Genomic DNA, 21,633 nt, shown 5'->3' on the forward strand with positions numbered 1-21,633 from the left:
ACTTTACGCACCCAGACGGAGAGAATGACGGCCCATTTAGAGGACAGAATGAGCAGCGTTTCTCACTCTGCTTAAAAGTGGAAAATAAGCCGACGATCTTCAGCATCGCTGCTGCTGCTGCCTACAAGTGGCTGGGCACTGAAAAGGGGTACAGTGGTCCATACTCTGTTAGAAGTCTATTCACAAAATGAAATGCCATATAAATAAAGAATTATTCCCTGTTAAGCAGGGATTAAACACTGACCTTACTCAGTTGTCAATGTCCGATATGTGGTTCTCTATCTGCGATTAAAAGAAAAACAACAACGAAAGAGATATCAGTGAGATAAACATCCATTCTTATAACTGGCCCTTCTTCAATTCACAATCATTTTAAATGAAACAATGAAATTGGGTTTTTATTAACATGTATGTTTGTTGTAATGTCACATAGGGGGCTTTTGATGAGCAAAATATGAGAATAAGTGAATTTAGAAGTGCTTTTAAGGTTACAATAAAGTTGCGGCAATATATTGATTTTTCCACAATAAATAAGGACACGTTAAGGAAAAGTCCATTAATCTCTCATACATTAAGCTACATTTCTTCCTCAGAAAATACAGAGTTGGTTGAGGAACTGGGTTTCCAGATAATATTTTAAATTACATATTTTTGGAATGCTTTTATGAGCATACGACAGCTTTACCATGGCCAGGCAGCTTGAGAGGCTATTCAGCCATTGATTAACAGCTTAGCTTTTTTCATTGAGATGCAAGAAAACATACTTTTTTCCCCACTCCTATTGAGACTGTAAATGTCTACTTGACCAGCTCACCATGTCGCTGGTGCCTTCATCTTCAAAGTCATCCTCACCGCCGTCCGTCATCTCCCCTGCCTCCACCTCGGCGGTGCCCTCCGCCTCCTCTCCACCAGAGCGGTCTGCTGCATCACCATGGAGACACTCACACATCTCCTCTTGTTTCCTCTGCATGTCTGAGGAAAGAGAGACGGGCAGTCAACATCAGAGCGTAATGGATTTATTGAACTGACATCTTACTTTCACTAACAGAACGATTTCTTTCAGACAAGCCACTCTATAAAGCTTTAGTATTATTTTAGTTTCCCTTTGCTGTGTGTGTGTGTCTTTCATTTGCACATCTATATATGCATGCTTCTCCCCTCCCCTCTGTCGAATCTCACCGCCGTCAGAGCGATGTTGCCTCTCAATCCTCTCCAGCCTTCCAAGCAGGGAGTCGATCTTGGTCTTGATCTGTGACAGCTCCTTCTTGATTGTTTGGAGCTGGTCTGTCTTCACTGTGCGCATACATAAATAAAGTTAAAAAGCATAATTAATGTGATGTGTGACGAGGAGACTGACACGGCTACAACAGCTACTGCACTGCTCAAGCAAGTTTCAGCAGCCAAGTTCGTTGCCAGAAATGTAGCTGAGGCACAGTCGTGAACGGGCGTTCCAATGGAAGCCAAAGCCAATGATATATTTTACGGCGTTGCATTATGTGGAGAATACTGATTAGTAAGAGTGAGATTACGAGCTGTGCAAAGGCAACTGTTGAACAATTAAAAAAAAAAAAGGTTTCATACAATCTGGATCTTATTTTTGCAGTCATTCCCATCAGTTATAATAACGCTGTCTTCACCAACTTAAAGAATACTTTGACATTTTTTAAATTTTAGATTTTCTAGGTGCTTTGTGGGTCCATTTAGTTACTAACAGACGGAGCCAGGTCATCAAACTCTCTGCAAGAAAGCAATTAAGTATATTTCCAAAAATGTCAAAGTATTGATTGATTTTCTGGGCCACTTGGGGGCAACACAACATTGACTTAACAAAGTTGATTTAACAAATGTGTTTGCTGATGTTGCTCTGTAACTGCTTGATGTGTAAATAAGCAACTGTTTGTCCTTTTATTTGTTTCTGGCCACCTGGCAAATGTAAGTCCAATGTTCACTCTCACTATCTGGTTCTTCAAAAATATCTGTCTCCTTAGCTGCTAAAAGCTCCACTATGATCAGGAGTTAATCTCCAACTGAGTCTGTCTGCCATTTGGTGCAGAGCAGTAGTGTACTGTGGGTTTTTAGAGCTTTTTCTCTGAGAACATTTGCCTGCTACCACTGAAAATGATCCTCTGAGAGCAGTGAAAGTGAACTAAAACAGCCGCAGAGCTAAACAATGATCTAAAAAAAAACACTAAAATGCCACAAGGAGCGGAGGAGAACAACAGGGATAAGATGATATCTGTCTTTAGGTTCCTCACTATGAGCGATACCTTTTACATTACACTTGGACATTTTAGGATGAAATGCAAAACAAGCTTTGTAAATTTAAAGATTTACTGCTTTTCTTTGAACAAAACAATGAAGACGTCACCTTGGGCTCAGGGAAACTGTGATGGGTATTTTACCTTATTTTCTGATAATTTACAGATCAAATGATTCATGAACTAATCAAAAAAACTAATCAATTGATAAATACAAATAAATATAATAAGTTGCAACCCTCAGCCTGTCTGATTGCCCTGCTGCTAAAGTGTTTTGCCAAGTTTTCAGATCTCACGAATCATTTTGGTGAGAACATTCTTATCACAATCTAGAAATGACAAAACTGAAAGACCTAAGTTGTACTAAACTTGAATCTCCCTTTAAAGAGAGCAGAAAAAAAGTGACAAAGAGAACATACGTTTAGGGACTGTGATGGAGGAGCTGACATTGAGCGCTCGGGAGGAGGAAGAGGAGGAGGAGGAGGAACAGGCCCTGACGGGAAAGGAGGATTTGGCTCTGCGTGTGGACGGGACGACTAGTCGCGAACGTTTGATGGGGATCACAGCACGGGTCGGGGGCACGACACGACCGTGGTACTCAAAGAGTCTGAAGACACATGAGAAATAAAGTTGCAGCAATCTTTGAACAGAAATGTTACAAGAGGAGTTACAGTGCAGACAAAGTAATCTTTTTACAAGCAGGGAGAAGTATTTCTGGATTTATTATAGCCATTGAACAGCAAAGTGTGCAGGTGTGTTTTTATTTTTTTCAGGAGTCACTCAGTCATGTTTAGATGTTGTTACTCTAGCAACAAGAAACATTTACAAAGCCCCTAATAGACATGCTGCAAAAGATGTTTGAACGATAGATGGAGGTACATATTGAACGCAGCGGCCATTCAATCAAATCTTGTTCCCACTTGCCTATGACACATTAAATTGCCAAAGTAGCAATAACGACTCAAAGCTGAAGGATTCAACTCTCATCAGGGTTACTGCGAAGGAAGGAAGTAAACAAGCCAATGAAAATGTCAGAGGGAAGATACATTCTCTGCCTTGCCAGCGCAAATGACCAGCCTGGGGACTATCTGACATTCAGTACGCGCCTATGCGGATAAAAGCATCATTAGTAATTCCAACGGAAAGGAATAAAAACCTCCCCAATATGACATTCATTATGCTTATGATAATGTAGTTACTTAGCCTTAGATGGAATTGGGACTATTCTGTTCAAAACTCATCTTTTTTTTAAGTAGCTGTATCTGAAAAGAGGAGAAAGGAGGCTGAACAGTGAAAGGCAAAATACCAGGAGAAATGGGATTGAAAAAACCGATGTGTGAAGGAAAAGAACCAGTTCAGCCAAAGTGTTATTTACCATCAGATACGCCTCTTTACATACCTGCTGTAGAAATCGTCTCTGTAGTAGTCATAGTCAAACTCATAGCCACTGTGAAGATAAAACAAGTTCCCTGTTACAGTGTTAAATGTATAAAAGTCCAGATTTATATCAAATTTGGCGATTAGCGTCCACCTCCTGACAATATTAGCAAACATTATCGAGAGACCTGGCTAATGTTAGCCCTCCTGAATATAATTAAATATCATTATCAGAGTGATAGTTTGGTTAGTTATTGATAACAAACATGCTCTATTACAATAAGATATGTAGGATACTACCGGCTTGGAACCAATGTGGGTTCAGTGATGTCATTCTTTCCTTTTTTAATATATTCTTTAGCTAAGAGCAGAAACTGTCTTTATGCTAAGCTAAGCTAACCGTCTGCCACGGTGTCATTTTTCCACTTCTTTTTCCACACAGATTTAGTATTTAGCATACAGACATGAGAGTGATATCAATCATCATCTAACACTCAGCAAGAAAGCAAATACGCTAATTTACCAAACAAATCCCTTTAAATCCCTAATGATCAGCTATTTTGTTCTTCTTTTAGCCTTTAAAATGTCGGCCATGTCACTTCCTGTGCACTGTTTTTTCTTTGCCTCCAACAAGCCACTAAAATGTCAAGAATCAGCGAATGTGTAATAACAGACACTGATAGCACAGTTAGGAAATTGGCTGTTCCTGCTGAAGTACCCGACCAGACAGCAGAATATAACTACGGTGGGAAAAGTAGGTCAGCAAAGCAATATCCGACTGCCACAGTTAAACAAGACACATGTTTCACACAGACCTGTAGAGGGACGACAGAGGCCTCTTGGAGCCCATCTTAGGCCTGTATGGTTTTGGCTCTCCTGCCATGTTGATATCTGCAAACACACACAGTAGCACCTTATAAAATTTAATTAATATAAAAAAATGGAGCTAGAATGAAATCCTGTGTAAAATAAAGGGGTAGAATGACTTTTTTTTTTAACACCTATAAACCTGCATCTTTTTGCCTATTATGAAAATATTACATGATATTTTCATGTGCTGTAATGAATTTAACAATTTAATGAACTTCCAAGCTGTTTAACTGTAACTCAATTAAAAATGTATGTTAATGATTTTAATGATAATACTGTTGAAATTGGGTTAACAAATCATTGCATGTGAAAGGCTTGCAGGGTACAAATACATGCAAACATGTTCATATTCTCATATCTCCAAAATGTGATGAGGGCCCCGAGCATAAAAGTGTTATTTTTGGAGAGATTGCTATTCTACAAAATGTGCATTTACATTTTTGAGGGGCTTGGGAACAAAAATAGGCACAAGATTCAAAACTGCAGAAAGTTCTGCAGTGATGAGCCTTTTTCCCCATTTGCTGACATGTTACAGATGAAAGGATATATTTCTTGTATTGATTAATAAAGACGATCCGTGCAAGATTAATATATACAGGAAATATATGTCAGCTTTACCATTTTGTGTCTTATATGTGTGTACTCCATACCATGTAATCAGTCTCCAGACAATAACATCTGTATCTTATCTTTTCAGACACTAATAATCTTGTTTAGACATATTTCTTTGAAATACAGAAACTCAAGTGGAACATATTCTCCATTTTGAAGTGAAAACATCAGTATCCAAACTTTGGGAGACGAGGGACACCGCTAATTACACGGGCACAGAGAAAAAGATTAGAGAGTAGAGAAAGAGCGTTGCCGACAATCCCTCGAGGGGCGATTCACTCTAAATCACTTCTCGGACTCAGACTTAATTCTCACTGTCTTCTAAACTTCACCTCTCCGATAACCTCTTACATTTTATTTCCCACCATCTTGGAGAAATGCATGTCATGGGGGCATTCCTTTACTCAAGGCTGAAGCTTTGCATCGAAGCCCTGCAGACTCAGAGTCAATGTTTATAAGACAGTGCCTTATAAACAATGCAAGACCTGGCATCATCTCTATATAACTTTTATTTCAACTTACCATGAAAACAATAAAGAAATACCGAGTGAGGTAAAAAGTGACAGTAACATACTGGTGCTCTAAAAACAACAGGATGTAATTTATTGTTTGTCCCGCTGATTTGAACCGCTCAACAACATGGTGGTCGCTCTGGCAGCTAATGGAGGCAATTTAGGTATTTAAGCTGCTCTTTCTGAGTCATATCTCAGCCAAATCTTAACACGCATACATGCATTATAGATTCAGCGTAACTTACGCTTCCAGAGGATAACATTATACCCAATGTCCATGCGAACAAATCATAAATCTGCTTAAAAAAAAATCATAGAAAAAAAAGACACTCCTGACTGTATAGCTTCAGAACTTGCCTAAGAACTATCACATTTTTCTGAGTTTCAAAGCAATCCAGTGACATCTTGATTGGACATTTTTGAGTAAATAGCAAACAGGAACTCTTTATAGTTAATTTGGCACACAGAGGATGTCTGGGAAGGGGGGGGGGGGGGGGGGGGGGCAACAGTGGCAAACCCCTACTGTAACATATACTGAACAAGGTTTTTACTGCCACTGCAGCAAACTTGCATAATGCATAACACTATAAATGACAATATTTTAACGATTTTCTATTTTTATGTCAAAAGAACTTTAGAATCTTGCCTTAAAAGATAGTTTGATTTACACGATTTACTAGTTGCTCGATGTATAACTCTATTATAATTTCAATACCTCCATTTATGAATTTTCATTATTAGTTACTTTTAACTTTCAAGACAAATCCAAACTTATAATAATAAATATTATTTTGACTCAGACTCAACTTTATGAATGAACTAATAAAACTAATAAAAGGCTATAGCTAAATAAATACTAATAAACTAATACAAATCTATACGTAGCCTTCTATTGAAAGTATTTGTTAGTTGGAGCCCTGCAGCTGCAGAGAGGGTTGTGCCTGTCGGGCTGTGTGATGAGATTAACCAGCTGAATAAAGGTAGAAAGCATTGATTCACTCAGTGATTTAACTTCAGTCCACTGAAACTTTCAAAGAGACAAAGACGAGCAGAGAGGCTGGAAACTTTTAAAGGGTTTTAAGGGCTTTGAGGCAACTGAGACATCGATTGTGTAAGAAAGGACTGAGAGTCACAGTTTTGGTAAAAAAAAATGAAATTTTTTATTTTTAAAGTAATTTGGTAACAGAAAAATAATGGAATCCCCTTCAAATGCATTAGCAGACTACTGTGACTCTTCACCACATGGCTCGTCATGATTGACAGCCTCTTATAGCTGCCAAGCCGGCTGCTATCACTGCGTTCAGTCCGTCGGCTTCTCAGCGCTGCTTCTGCTCAAACTCAGCTCAGTCAAGGTCATACACAAAAACAGATATCAGACACTTCCCACACAAACAGAGGCACACACCGACAAGGCAGGGCAGACCCCTGTCTGATGAGATGAGTTAGCCTCGACAGCTTCAAAAAGTTGCAGAAATAAAGTATCAGCTTTGCATCAACTGCTTTGGGGATCACGCAGCGGCAACTTTCATGACAGGAGCTGAAGTCGAGTCATTTCGCAGAAAGTGTTGCAGCCTTAGCCTCTTCTTTTTCTCTCCCATCACTGGTGGAGATGATAATGTCATCTCTTGCTGCATTGTTAATGCACTGAGCTTGTGAATTTAAAGAATGCAAGATATCTCAGACTATATTATACAAAATCTCTGTTTTCAACACACACACACACACAAAATTGTGCTGTGTTTGGAGCCTAGACTTTTCCCTTCCTCTCTTTTTTCCCTCCTTGCTCTCCCTAATGGACTAATGAATCCGGGATGTATGAAGCCGCTCTCCGGTGCACAGGGACGTCTGTATCATTATCATTAGCCTCCAGGAAGACGTGAGGAATGGTTCACATCGTTAAGTGTGCTCTCCTCTCTCTGGTCCCCTGCTGGGGTCGTTAAAGAGAGAGCGACGCACTAAAAAGCACTCTCTAAACGAACAACGCCAACCCTCCACACCACCGACAGACACACACTGAGCCTCTGATTGATTACAGTCATTATATTAGTCATATATGAAACAAATGTGTGTGAGCTTGTGTGTGGCTAACGGACTTGATTGTATGTGTATCTGTTAAAAAGTTGAGCCTGGAGATGGAGGAGATTGAGGCTGTGTTGCTAAGCAATAGCCAGTTAGGACTTAATTGATACTGTAAACTGTATGCGGCATCATGAGTGAGCACAGAGACAAATTCAAAGACAACAACAACAAAGAGTACTAGCCAACCTCTCGACTCATGGGGGTTTTAATGTTGAAAAGGAATAGACTCTCTGTAAGAGGCTGCCATAGTCAGTGATGTCACTCAGTGGTTTGTGGATCACCGTTTTGAGCTTTTCTGCTGTTTTTTGTGCAACCAAAAGTGACACGAGAGGGTGTGAGCACTCAGTACAGCCCACCGCTGAATAAGACATTTTAGGCAACCAAAATGAACTTAAAACACACTATAAAAGGTTCAAATTAGTAAGATGAAAACACAGAAAACTCCCAGACCGAATAACGTCTGGGAGTTAAAGAAGACTTGAAACTAGCAATTGTGACCATAAACTCATCTTTACAATGTGTATTGAGGTAATACATCAAGTGAGAAGAAGGGTCATTTTCTCATAGACTTCTATACAATCAGACTTCTTTTTACAACCAGAGGAGTCGCCCCCTGCTGGCAATTAGAGAGAATACAAGTTAATTGGCTTTACTTTTCAGACCCAGAGGTTTCCGCCTGTGCAAAGGTGGCACAAAATGGTAACGATCTTCACTGTGACAAAACCTCAGAGTGGGTTTATCTGTGTGAATAGAAGAAGTATAGAATAACTCAATATCAAAATAGTTATCACATATGGCCTGAGTGGAAAGTATCATATTGTAAAAAGCAAATGAAAATATAAATTAAATTACATAAAAAATAAGAATGAACAAAATTAAATTTGCAATCCTTAAGATTTCAGTCCTGGTGACACCTGTGTTCACTGGTGGTGATGGCAAGTGCAGGTCCAATGTCCAGATTTTTAAAGTAAGAGGTTTAGTTTGCAAGTCCATTTAATTGAACGGCTCCTTCGGCAAAGATGTGGCTGAGTTTAGCAGCAGTTTTATCCATCCACACTGGATCCTTTAAGAATACAATCATCACCACCTCAGGGCACCTCTGACTCAGTTTGGGTTCATTCATATTAATGAAGCAGTGCTAAATTACCGTTGAGTGTCTTTTTTTAGTTATAAATAGACCCCTCAGCTCAGCTTGCCCTTGAGCTCTTCGTCTCTGGAGACGTGGACGAGTCATTAAAACCGGACCAGCGCAGACAAAACTTAGTTAGTCCACTGGGATGAGCTTAGTTTAAAAGCTAAATAACTGTTTAGCCCTTGTGCTGCTTCCATTTAGCCGCGACAAGCTGAACTATAGTGTATTAACAATCTTCCTCTTGACTGGGATTATTCAAGAGACTGTGCAAAGGAACTTTTAACTTTGGGAATAGGGATAGTTGGGAGGACAGCGGTTGTCCATGTTAAACTACAGCCTACTCTCCGTCCAATTAATGCAGAAGAGGTGAGCGATGTGGTAATACAGCCTGAGAAAAGAAACGAGAGAATACATTTCCTCCCTGCACTAATACCGAAACACAATCTTTGGCAGGCAGAGCATCACTCCTGGAACAGAACAATCTCCGTCGATGCCGTTACGCGAGAGCAGGTGAGCAGTATTTGATTAAGAGATCGCCCGGGCACCTGTGTGAATACAAATGAGCGACTAAGAGACATCCTGCATGACAGCAGCCGGAGATTCAATCTATGCTGTGTTCTCGCGGCCCGTAAATCTGACAGGGAGGACTTGAACAATCTCTGAGCTCAGCTCAAGGGCACAGGCAGTTTCGGCTTTTCATTACAGCTGAGAGAGTGTTTCCTTAAGCAGGGCAGGCTGAGTGACAGGGTGAGGAAGCATACACTGCGAGTGTGTGTCTGGGTATACACAGTGTACGGATTAACGTGTGTATTTGGACATAATGACCTTCTATTCACATCATCTTGAAATATTGTTCTTACTGGTTAGAATGCCATTGCAGATTGTATTTTAATTGATATTAGTTACAGTGCATTTGCAGATACAATGAATGTAATTCTGGAAAGTCTTATCAACATACTTATGTTGGTTTCACAAAGATAGATATGAGTATGACATAGCTCAAACTGAGAGTCAAATGTCCAAATTAATTCCTTGCACTGTTTAGTTATTTTGGGTAAATTAAGATAATTTTTTCCAAAATAAAAACAGAGAAGCCACGACATAACGCTCAGTGTATGCCTGTTACAGCCATTATTTCTGTATTGTGCAGTAACGTATAAGCGCCAAAAGACAAATGGCATTAGCTACATTTGAAGTACCGTACTTATGACAAAGACACAGCAGTGTTGAGTTTGCATTAAAACCATAAGGCAATAAGAAAAAAGTAACAGAGCAAAGAGGAGCTAATCTGAAAAGGACGCTTCTTACTAAAATATGACCAAATAGAGAGGCAAAGTCTCTGTTTGAATTATATCATGAATGACACAACTGTCTATTGTTTTGTCAGTTCAAAAGGTAATTTTGCAAGTCAAGAAAGTTTGTCATAGATTTGTTGTAGTTTCATTTAGTGAAGTGTGAACCCTATCAGTGAACTACATCTCTCATCTCGCTAAATGCCCGTTACCTTGGCTAGCTAGCTAGGTAACTTAGCTTTTTCCATGCACAAATGTAACGTCATCTTACCTGATGTCTTTTATCCAGCGACTCTTTTTATCAGCCGGGAAGCAAAAGAACGAGCAAGAACCGTTTTTCGTGCGTACATCCCGGTACAAAACACACGGACAACAAAACTTCAGCGAGTGATGTCGCTTACGCAAATTCTGGGTGTGTAGTCTTTCTAATTACGTATTTTCACAGTCTTATACTTCAACAGCGTTACTACAAAATGCAACTTTCTTGACGTGCAAAATTATCTTTTAATTTGTGGCGCAATTCAAACAGGATAAAAATAAATGTCACTCGCTATTGACTACCGTACATATTTTCCCCAAAATAAGGTCCCATGGTGGTCCACCTGAAGGAGCGGGACTTCACCTCTCTATATACGTATCTAATAAAAGCCTGCTTCAAATGAAGGCACTGGTGTCCGCAGTGAAGGTTAAAAAAAAAAAAAATGTAATTAAAAAAAAAAAAAAGAAGCCTCCGTCCACTATTTGGGAATTTACGGTATCTAAACCGTAAATGGAATTGTATTGAGAACCGTATTCTCAATACAATTCCACAGTTCTTACTTGAAAGAATATAATTACAGAAATCTAAAATAAACTTCAATTTAGGCTCGTCAAACTGTACTTAGAGATACCGTAAGTTATAGTTCTCACTAATCTCATAAACTGCAGATATCTTTCATCTGAATCCTGTCAATGCTAAATACTGAAGACTATTACCTTGCGAGCTACTCGACATTATGCAACTCTGAGCTACACGCACCGATCGTTTATTACGTCCTGACTGATTCCACCAATCAGGATGGTGGAGAATCGTGTCGTCAAGGCAAAGCGTGGATTAATTACTGTCCTTCTTTAATGAATTCCTTGTACTTTGCTCTTTCGCCCTCTTAAGGAAAATGGTTACTTGGCAGCCCATAAATTTGGCAGCCGGTCCCTGAGCTCCCGAGGATCTAATACAATTATTTTCATTAGACCTGCTGAGTTGTGGTCCATTAAGGACAGCCGGACGTGTGGTTGCTACATTTTCGGGGTTGACTGTGCTCAATAGATCGCACTGAGAATACACGCAATAGTGCGTGAACGTTCTTCAGAGCAGCAGTACAGAAGGTAAAATGTTTTCACGCCTGTGGTTCATCTCAACATTGTCACGAGTTGATTTTTGCATTAAACCATAATGAGCATATTGTAGCCTGAGGTAAAGATAATTTAGTCTTTCATCTCTCCTGAGCTGTTCATACACTTTTCCTCCTTGTCTTATGATGTAACTATGTGGCTCTTAAGTGCAACCGTTCAAAACGTTTTAAGCCCAGGAGCTGGTCCATCACTTCCGCCTCAACACACGCTGGTGAATCTGTGCAAGCAGCTGGAAACAAACCCAACAGCTGCTTGAAACTACTTGTACATCTGCTCTGAAACTTGGCCTCCTTGTTCAGGGGTTGACTGTTGAAACACGGAGCAGCAGACGTGTTTAGACATCAGATCAATGAAAGGATTAGGTAACACACACACCAGAGGAATCAGAAAAGGTTTAACAGGTTAGAAAAAGAAGAGAAGTTTCAAATATTCTCAGATTTCAGCTTCTCCATTGTTAAGATAAGTTCAGTAGTTTGTCTTATGTGACAGTAAATTAGACTTTGATGGTTGGTCAGGCAAAACAAGGACCATAGGAAATCTCAATGGATGCTTTCCCTGTTTTCTCACATTTTATTCATCAAATGATTGATTTACTAATTGGGGAAATAATCGTCAGACTAATCAGCCTTCGTTCCCGGGAGCCATCTTGTCATGCCACAGTAGGAAAAGCACAGGTGTGAATAATAGAAATGGATGATGGCTGAATTCCATTTAGCTGCATTGGTTTCAGGGTCCTGATCGAGTGTAGCAGGAATAAGCCCTAAAACCTGGAAATGAGTCAGCATTCTCGCACTTCCGGTTCCCTCGTCTGGTGGGTTTAGACGCCTGAAATAAGGATTAAGATTATCCTGCTGAACAAAACGTGTAATTATCACAAACGTTTGTTTGCCACGGAGTTTATTTCTAATCCAAAATTCAATGGAAAAATCCCATTTGCTTTTTGTGGAGGGAACCAGGGTGATGCTAACTTCCGGGTTGGCCAACAAAAAATAAGTCATCCCTGCAGCATCCTATGTGCATGCTGCCTCACTCGCACGGCTTTTAGTTGATTAGTTTCTGTCAAAATGTCCGCTGTGAAAAAGGCCTTTTTGATAAATAATTGTTGCAGCCCTGACTTTATATAATTAAATTATTATTAATAAAAGGTTGCATGCAAAACACATATCGTATAAATAATGTATTCTGATCATGAATCAGTCAATCTAGATGTTAATATATGAGATATAAATTATTCATTTAACCGCAGATCTGCCAACAATGCAGAAATATCTCCCTCAGCCTCTTATGTGCACACCTCACCTGGAGCTGTAATGTGCAACCAACCACTGCAGCTCCAGTACTTTGCTCAAAGGCACTTCTGCACTGAACACACACTCTGAACATCACAACACCACCACTGTATTTTTTTTGACTGCAGCCACCAAATAGATTCAAATGAATGTTACATACTTTATGCAGCAATCTCCTGCCTGTGATCGAGTCACAGAGATAAATTTGCATTTCACACAATTCCTGCAAAAAAAAAATAATAGTGCACAAAGACTGGATGAAAAGGGGATTTATGTTGTCTGAATTGGTAAAAGATTAGCTTATTAGCCATGTAAATGTTTATCCAGTGGGATTTGCATCAGTCCCCAGCATGCTTTAATTCCCATTCATTATTAAAGCTACAATGCAATATTCTACAGTGCATTTTAACATAAAATAGGGATTACTTAGAATTTTCAAATGTACATGAATATGCTGACACATACTGAGCAACAGAAAGGAGGAGATGCAGATTTCAATCATGAAGACACTGCAAAGAAGCCTGCACACAGCAGTGGTGGAGGAAGTACTCTGATCTCTTTAAGTAAAAACAGCAATACCACAATGAAAAGGATTCTCTTTAACAAGTGAAAGTTCTGCATTCAAAATCTTACACAAGCAAAAAATACACGAGAAGACTACAAGCAGCAAGTTGTATTAAAGTATCAAAAGTAAAAGTACTAATAAGGCACAATGGCTCCACTCAACGTTTTACTTTTATCATTTGAATCATTTTCTTAATTCATCACCATCCAAATGATGTCAAATGTCAACTAATTTAAATTCTATACAGTTATATTAAAAAATACCAATTTAATGTATTAAATATTGATCTGATAAGTAACTAACGTTATATCCGTCAGATATATATATGTAAAAAATATAGCAATATACCCTCAAAGACAAAATGGAAATACGTCAAGTTTAAGTACAAGTAGTATCTCAAACTGGTACAATACTTCACCAACGCTCCCTCCAAACTAGCAGCATTAACTTCAGCCACATTTAAAGCTCCTTCGTCACGAGAGCGTGACGCCTCATACTCACATCTCAGGTTGCGACGCCTGCCTTTGTACATGGTCATGTCACGAGAGGGGACACGCGGGTGATGTCTGTGGTCGGGCAGACTTTTGCTTCCTTTTCTCTCCCTTAAAAAAAGCTAGACTGCGCGTGCACCTTCAGCTCCAGAGCGGAGCCGCTTCGGACCAAACCATTGTCGAACTATTCCAGGGGGAACTCTCTCTTATCAGAATACTCTCTTCTCAAAATACTCCTCTCTCCTCCAAAGACAGGAGTTGAACTACATGTGTTTGTCTTCCGTGCAGCACAGATTGAGCAGTGAGGAAATTACAACACGTTTAATATGATGCTTTATGGGTGATACTTTCAGACTATTTGACTCCCAAAAAGTCTCTCTCTCCCCTTAAATGCGAAATGTATGTGACCAGAAAGGAGCAATTTAAAGTGAAGGAAGAGAATAAGGACAAATATGATTAAACTCTGCTCTGCAATAGTTTATTTATTTTTGTATTGGACCATAGCCATGATTTTAGCCCCTAGTCCCCGACCAACAAGGCACCCATCACCCCACTCACAAACATTTAATTAAACACCAAAAGGTCTTGGAAATGTAGTTTTAATTAATTGGATATTTTCATGTTTCATTTGTTCAGTGACCTATCAATTGTGTTGAAAATACAGACACTTACTGGCCTGAAAGTACTCAAACATATAGAGTCTAACATACTGGAATCAGCCAGTAAAATACCCATGACGTGTATATGGCTGCAACTAACGATTACTTTTGTTGTCGAGTAATCGTCTCAATTTATTGTTTGGCTCACAAGTTGCCATCATGGAAACGTCTTAAAAAGCAAAATATCTTGTTTATTACAACCAACAGTGCAAAACTAAAAGGTATTCATTTCTATTGAAAACTATGGATTTATTGAGATTATTATTGAAATTAAATCAATAAATTGACTTTTCTGGTCAGCTTTAATCATGCATGTTTTTAAATTGTAAAATGTAAATTCCCTTACCTATAGGTATATCAATAATGCTTTAAAAAAAAAAAAGATTTTATGAAAAAGTACAGAAAATAGTGTCATCAATAGCAGCTGTGTCCACATAACAGAACACAATACAGTACATTTGCATGTTATTGTGAGTATTTGTTTCTGTATGTTAATGTTCATACATATATTGTCATCTAACAATATGACTTTACAGATTTTTTGGCCACATTCGTGGGAACATTAAAATAATATCACCTTATAGAGCTGATAGGTGAAAGCAAACAGTTGACTCTTTAAAACAAACAGCAAACACTGACGAACATTAGCATGTTAGCACAAATGTTCAATATCAATATTCATTCTCCTTTCAGCGCTCCACCAACTCCTGAGGGAAATATCTGGCTCTTCAGCTGCTAAATGCTCCACTATGTTCACCAGCTCGTCGTTAGCTTGGTGCAGGAGAAAGACGCAATGAGGGCAGTGAGAGTCGAGTGATGATTACATTATTACAATTACAATGACTCATTTGGACCCATTGTTAATAGGAAAATATTAGCTAGTGCACCAACAAAGGTGTGAACATTAAATGATGTTTTGATTGATTCACTGGTCACGTACATATTATACACTCATACATACAATTTTACAATTACGCATGTCAATACATACCTGGTCATGTATAATACAAACATGCATATTCATATGTTTACAGTCGGTATGTTGTTTTTATCCTGAATCTGTTTTATCCATTTGTTTACTCAAATGGGCTGCAAATTAGAGCAAACATCTTTTGTAGTTATTTTTCATACACACAATGTTTATCTGTATTGTGTTCAACTAATGAATTCTTTTCTTTTTATGGAAAGATGCTTCTCTCAGTTCAACTGAGCTTTATTTGCCTGATGTTTTGATCAAAAAACACACAAACAAAGTAAAGTGAATGAAAAAAGATGTAATTTGTGGCGCATGGAATAAAGTAATGTACGTCTGTATGTCTTGCTTTATGATTCACAGACTCACACAGACAGAATTCAACATACATTTAACAAAATAAAACTCTCTCTCTCTCTCTTAAATTTAATTTTAAGTGAAGGGGCTGTGGACTTAAGAGACAGACTGAAGAAGCAGAGCACCTGGGGCTCTGCCCACTGATTCCCCAGCTGTTGCAGCAGTAGGGCTCTGCTGTAGATGAAGCCTTGTAATTGTAATATCTAATTACACTGACAATGGGGTTTGCAGCTGTCTCGCGCACAGCCTGATGTCTTAATGGTCCCGCAGCTTCTTTGTTCTCGCTAAGAAAAGATCAGAAACTAAAAGCTAATGAAAGATGGAGGCCGAGCGTGACGGATGCATGGCTTCAAGGACAGTCGCTTGAATCAAACGACCAATGTCCTCACTTTGACTTCTTTGAAAAAATATTAAAAATGCATCTCAGTTTTTATGATGTGAGGACTAAACGCTCTATGTGCTCATGGTCTTTTGGGATTTATTCAAGGAGGTTAATTCCAGGATAATTTTGAAACACATTTAATCACCATTAGTGGCAGCAGGAACGTAATCATTGGCATATCTTAATAGCAAACAGTCCATGTGTCAACAGCTGCTTTATACTACTATTGAAACAGCAAAGACAAAACGCAGCTTATAAATGTAAAAATGTGGTCGGATATTCTGCACAGGATGCAGGCGAGCCCTGCATGAGTTTGACTACTGAGGACAGGAATGAATTTTACATGCTGAGAAACTGAAGAAGATGTCCTCGTTTTGGTGGCGTTGCCCTCACGGACATTCTTCCAGCACCATCTAGTGTTCATGCAGGTGGAAAAGTCATGGATGCATGAATAGTGAAGCCTGAAAGAACTGCCTGGTACACAGAAGCATAAATGAATCAAAAAACACAATCAAAAAACACAGGACATGATGTTTGTCTGTCCTTTGTGCCAAGGTGGTGAGCACTTCCAGGAAATTAACCTTGTTTTGAGTGGTTGACGATCTACAAGTGGGGGTTTTCCAGCTTGTGTGGTGTGTATCTTGGTTTGGTTTAGGTTGTAGAATTTTGGGACAGTTGGGCCCAGAACACATCATCAGTAATGTTCCCTTGTGTCATTGAGTGTTTCGGCCTTTCAACATATATTTCAGAGTAAACATTGTAACTTCTAGATTAGAATTTATTGTTTAATATAAAATAACCAACTTTACATCAACAATCCAACAGATCCCATCTTTTTATCATACTTAAAGGAACAGTGTGTAGATTTATGGGAATTTATTGGCAGAAATGGAATATGATATTCATAACTATGTTTTCTTTAGTGCATTATCACAGGGAGCGGGTCCTCTTCACAGAGTTCAGCATGTTGCACCGCCATGTTTCTACAGTAGCCCAGTAAGGACAAACCAAACACTTGGAAAGGGAGTGATGAGTGGAGCGGTATTCAGTGGGATGCAATCTGCAACCTCACCACGAGATGTAATTAAATCACTGCTCCTTTAATGTCTGCATTGATTTTATATCCTTACTGTGACTTTTATTGTTTAAGTCTCACTGTGTTTCCTTATCATACATTTTACATATATCTTTTTTTACAAAAACAACTAAATGAAGCTACAGATTTTTAGACTGGTCTGACAGACAGACCTGCAGATAGATGGTTCACTATTATGAAATAAAGACACTTTTCACAACAAATTTCCAAAACTGAATTGTTTTTTTTTCATTTTTCAAGCTTTACCACGTTTTTTTTCTAAGAATTCATCACAGGGCAGATCATCTTTATGCAACCTACAGTTCCTGAACACTACTAAAAAAAGGCCCCAGAATACCTTGGATTTATTATGGTGTTCTGCCGCTTTTCAACCACAGAGAGGCGCTCAAAGACCACCAGACAGCAGTCACACATGAAAGCTCTTACACACTTTGAACCAGAGAAAGCATATATGATCACACTAAACTCGGATTATGAAGAATGAACCTTAAAGTATTGATACATCTATGTCCAGTTTATAGCCACAAAAGCAGAAAGCAGAAATGCTGAGATGGTGAAACAAGAACAAAACCCTCTCCTGCACTCTTCATCTGACATCTTCATCAGGATCTAAGTAGCTACCGTCTAGGCCAACCGGCGGTGTGATTAAATGTCACTTTAATTTTCATGAACTGCATAAAGTCAATGTGTCGCCACTCCAGTCATGTCCGAAGGAATTAAATTGAGTAAAGCAATCGCTGGAGCTTCAGCATCTCGCGGCTATTAAATCTACTCGAGCGCGAGACGTTGAGGTAACTCAAGCTGCATACCGTGCACTCAGGACATTACAGGTTTGAATCCGACCCTGTGACCCCTCCCGTCACATGTCATACCTTCACACTCCTGTCTCCTCCCTGTGTGTGATTTAATGAGGAGAAAATATATAGAATTCATATCTTGTGCATGGCTGCGCCCACCTCTTGGCGATATAGTTCCAAACCCCAATCAAATATAAAGTTCATGTTTAAAAGATGTTGATGCAAGGGTTAAGTTTCACGGGGGCCAGCAGAATAAAGGCAGAAAAGATTATTTCCAAAGCAGAGAGAGACGTTATTGTGGGCACCTTTAGTATACCTCTGACACTTGTGGTGCATTGCTAATATACTGAATTTATTGTGTGTGTGTGTGCATATGTGTCCACAGACGCTCGGTGTTTACAGGGACACTGTGAAGTGCAGTCAGTGGAGCTGCAATATGCCCCGCTATGCAAAGGAATACTTCACTTTTATTGCTGTATGAAGCCTTTGTTCACGAGCCACATGTTCACCTGAGATCTTCTCAGCTAGACGCTCTTTCCTTTCTCTCAAGAAATCGTGTTTTTCAGGAAATGCGTAGCCGTGCTTTGGTTTGTCAGTGTGCATAACAATGAGAGGAGCTCCTGTAAGTGGATGCAACGATGCAAACAGGACAAGACAGATGGGACGTGGATTTGTTTTGACAGCAGGGTGAATGTTTCGGTGGTGTGATGACATAAAGCACTAAGGTATTTAGAAATGTGTCGCATTCTTCCAGTCAATAATCAGGTCCGATAAATGAACATATTTTTTATCGATGGTTCTATCATAACCCAAATTTCTGGCCATCATTTATAACTTAACACTTTATTGACACCGATGTGAAGACCTTAATGCTGCCTTAAAAATGACTAAGCATGCATTGTGCAAAACAAAATAAAGGAGCCAGTTTTCAGGATTACAAACTCGACCCTTTGACGCTTTAAGAAATAAGACTTTGTTACTGCGCATTAGAGGAGAAGATTGATACCATTCTCATGTGGTTAGCTTAGCATAAAGACGGGAAAAAGGTTTTAAAAATCTGCCAACCACTACCTCTAAAGCTCATGAATTAACATGTCACATCTTGTTTGGGTCATAATGTTAGTGCCGCTTCATTTGTTTCCAAATAAGTTTGGCTTGTATTGGATTTTGTTTAAAACCTGATTGTCTGTCTGTTTGTATCTTTTGCTCCTTCAGGTCTAATTTTACTAATGTTATTATTACCAATCACTGCCAAAACTACCCAGACAACACCTGAGTTGGCTCAGGCCAGTCAGTTTACTTTCACTAAAGGAGTATCAGTCATACAGCTCTACAAAAATACAATAATAGTTCTTGAGACACATGATTTTACAGCAAATTGCTGTGAACACAGCTCCACCTTGCATTTCTACCACTGCCATATGTCATTTCACAGCCCAAAAATGCATGAAAGTATCTGAACAAACAGAGTGGAATTACAGACGTGACCCCACAGCACTGTTATTCATTTTTAATGCGAGAGCAGGGATCGGGGAGGACTTTTGTCTTCTGTGGGGGAGGCTGTGACCTAATCAATAAGTAATATAAAGAAGATTTACAGGGATCCACTCAATGCCCATGAGGACCAGGATCTGAATGTTTCCTCCTTGCTGCTGTCCGTCTGACTCTCTGATCTGTACATTCAAGCTCAACCCCAAAACATGTTTTCTGTATCTTAGCGTCTTCACCCCGGCTGTTCCTCTTCATTTCAGAATTATTTTCACGTTTTTTGTCCATAAACACCATGAACCAGATAGCAGCTTGAGGTCTTCAGGCAATATTGATTAGAAATAATAGTTTTAAATAACATGCTAGAAGATTTCAAACTGACTAAATCTGTATTATATTTCTAATCTGAAACCTCTTTTTATATAGACTTGTTTTTATGAAATTGTCTTTCGTTATTGCTATTGACCCCTTCTTTTATGACTCTTGTTTTTATATATACATCTAGTTTTTATTGCTTTTCCAAGTTAAATTTTACGTGTTGTATACAGCGCTTTGTTTTGTAATAAGCAAGGTTTTGTAAAACGATTATATTACATTGGTTTGAACAGAACATGCGAGAGGATGAAACATGTAGGTGTCTCTAACACTGTAATGCAAGTGAAGGATTTTACTTTTCAATCACTTTTGCCATGAAATATGTCAGGGCAAGTTACATTTTGAAAATAAAATGATTAAATACCATTAAAATAAATGTTATAATCTAAAAAAACGTAAACATCTCAACAACATTTTGGTCCACTTATTACTTGGGCGTCTTTTCAGCTTGAAGCTGCTCCAACGATAAACTTGAACTTTGGAGAAAAAGAAAACAGAATCCACAGGCCACTGGTCCATGACACAACCCTGACTCTCATTCATCACTAAATCCTCAGGTTCTGCTTGCTGAACAACATGCCGACAAAGGACCAACCACAGACCGCTGACGGCCAACTGTGGCATACCTACCTGGACCTGATGGAGAGCCGCCACCCCGCAGACCTCTTGCTATATCTTTGTTCTCTTCTGTATTATCTTTTATAAATGTGTGCCTCAGTGTCTCTCAACAGTGCAACGCGTAAATCAGCCAGCAGATTAGTATGTGAATGTTTTAGAAATGATGGGAGACAGTAATGTACTTTTGGAAATCCAAATTAGGATCCATCTGACATACTGGAGAACAGCTTTAAGGTCTCTTATTAGTTGAATAAAGCACCATGTTACACGGTGTAGTTCTCTCTTATGTAAACAAAATATATATATATATTTCAATCAGAATTCAATGATGAACATTTGAACAGCATTACCTAGTGACTGTCCGGCGATGACCCTGGTGTTCTCCCCGGCCACGGCTGCCCTGGCGTTCCTCTCGCTGGCGTACTGAACGAAGGCGTAGCCCTTGTGGACCGAGCAGCCCACAATCTTGCCGTATTTGGCAAAGAGGGCCTCGATGTCGCCTTTGGTTACCACGGCCGTGTTGAGGTTGCCGATGAAGACGCGGGAGTTGAGGGAGCGCGGGTCATTCTTGTTGGTCACGTTGCTGGTCTGGGTCTTCCCAGTCATCCTAGTCCTGCAGCACTGCCTGCTGGGAGACACAGTTGCACACTGCTCAGAAAGCCAGGAAGGTTAGACTGTGGAGGGTACTCACAGAAAGCCAAACAGTGAGCACCAGTGGGATGTAAACACCAGTCTGAGCTGAAAGCATATGTTGTAGATAATATCAGTCATCTACAGGCTGAGAAAAATACATCTTTGCTTTTATGAATCCATTTAAACCCCACTAAATGGTCTAAATGTGTTCTAAAAGGCATTTCGAGATATGCGACAAGATTTTCACCCAACAGCTTCAATGATCACAGCAGAGGCTTGATTTGTGTGGGAAATTGAAAACCACAATGCTTCGATATCAGTGAATCATGTAGGGCACGCTTACTTACATTTTCAATTATTCTGTGATTAATTCTTTAGATTTTTTC

At 39.3% G+C, this 21,633-nt stretch overlaps 1 protein-coding gene across 1 annotated transcript; it reads right to left on the reverse strand.

Annotated features, from left to right (window-relative positions):
- Positions 1-11: 11 nt before the first annotated feature.
- LOC142956500 (RNA-binding Raly-like protein) lies at positions 12-21,220 on the reverse strand. The gene is made up of 7 exons (XM_076098116.1): positions 20,965-21,220; positions 4,451-4,526; positions 3,658-3,705; positions 2,678-2,865; positions 1,180-1,293; positions 815-972; positions 12-282 (listed from the first exon to the last, which is right to left on the reverse strand). Exons 1-7 carry the CDS (start codon positions 21,218-21,220, stop codon positions 250-252), a joined length of 873 nt encoding a protein of 290 aa, XP_075954231.1. The 3' UTR covers positions 12-249.
- Between the last annotated feature and the right edge of the window lie 413 nt (positions 21,221-21,633).

Source organism: Anarhichas minor, unplaced genomic scaffold, assembly GCF_050575085.1.
Source record: "Anarhichas minor isolate MPS153535 unplaced genomic scaffold, ASM5057508v1 ptg000024l, whole genome shotgun sequence".
Classification (NCBI taxonomy): Eukaryota; Metazoa; Chordata; class Actinopteri; order Perciformes; family Anarhichadidae; genus Anarhichas; species Anarhichas minor.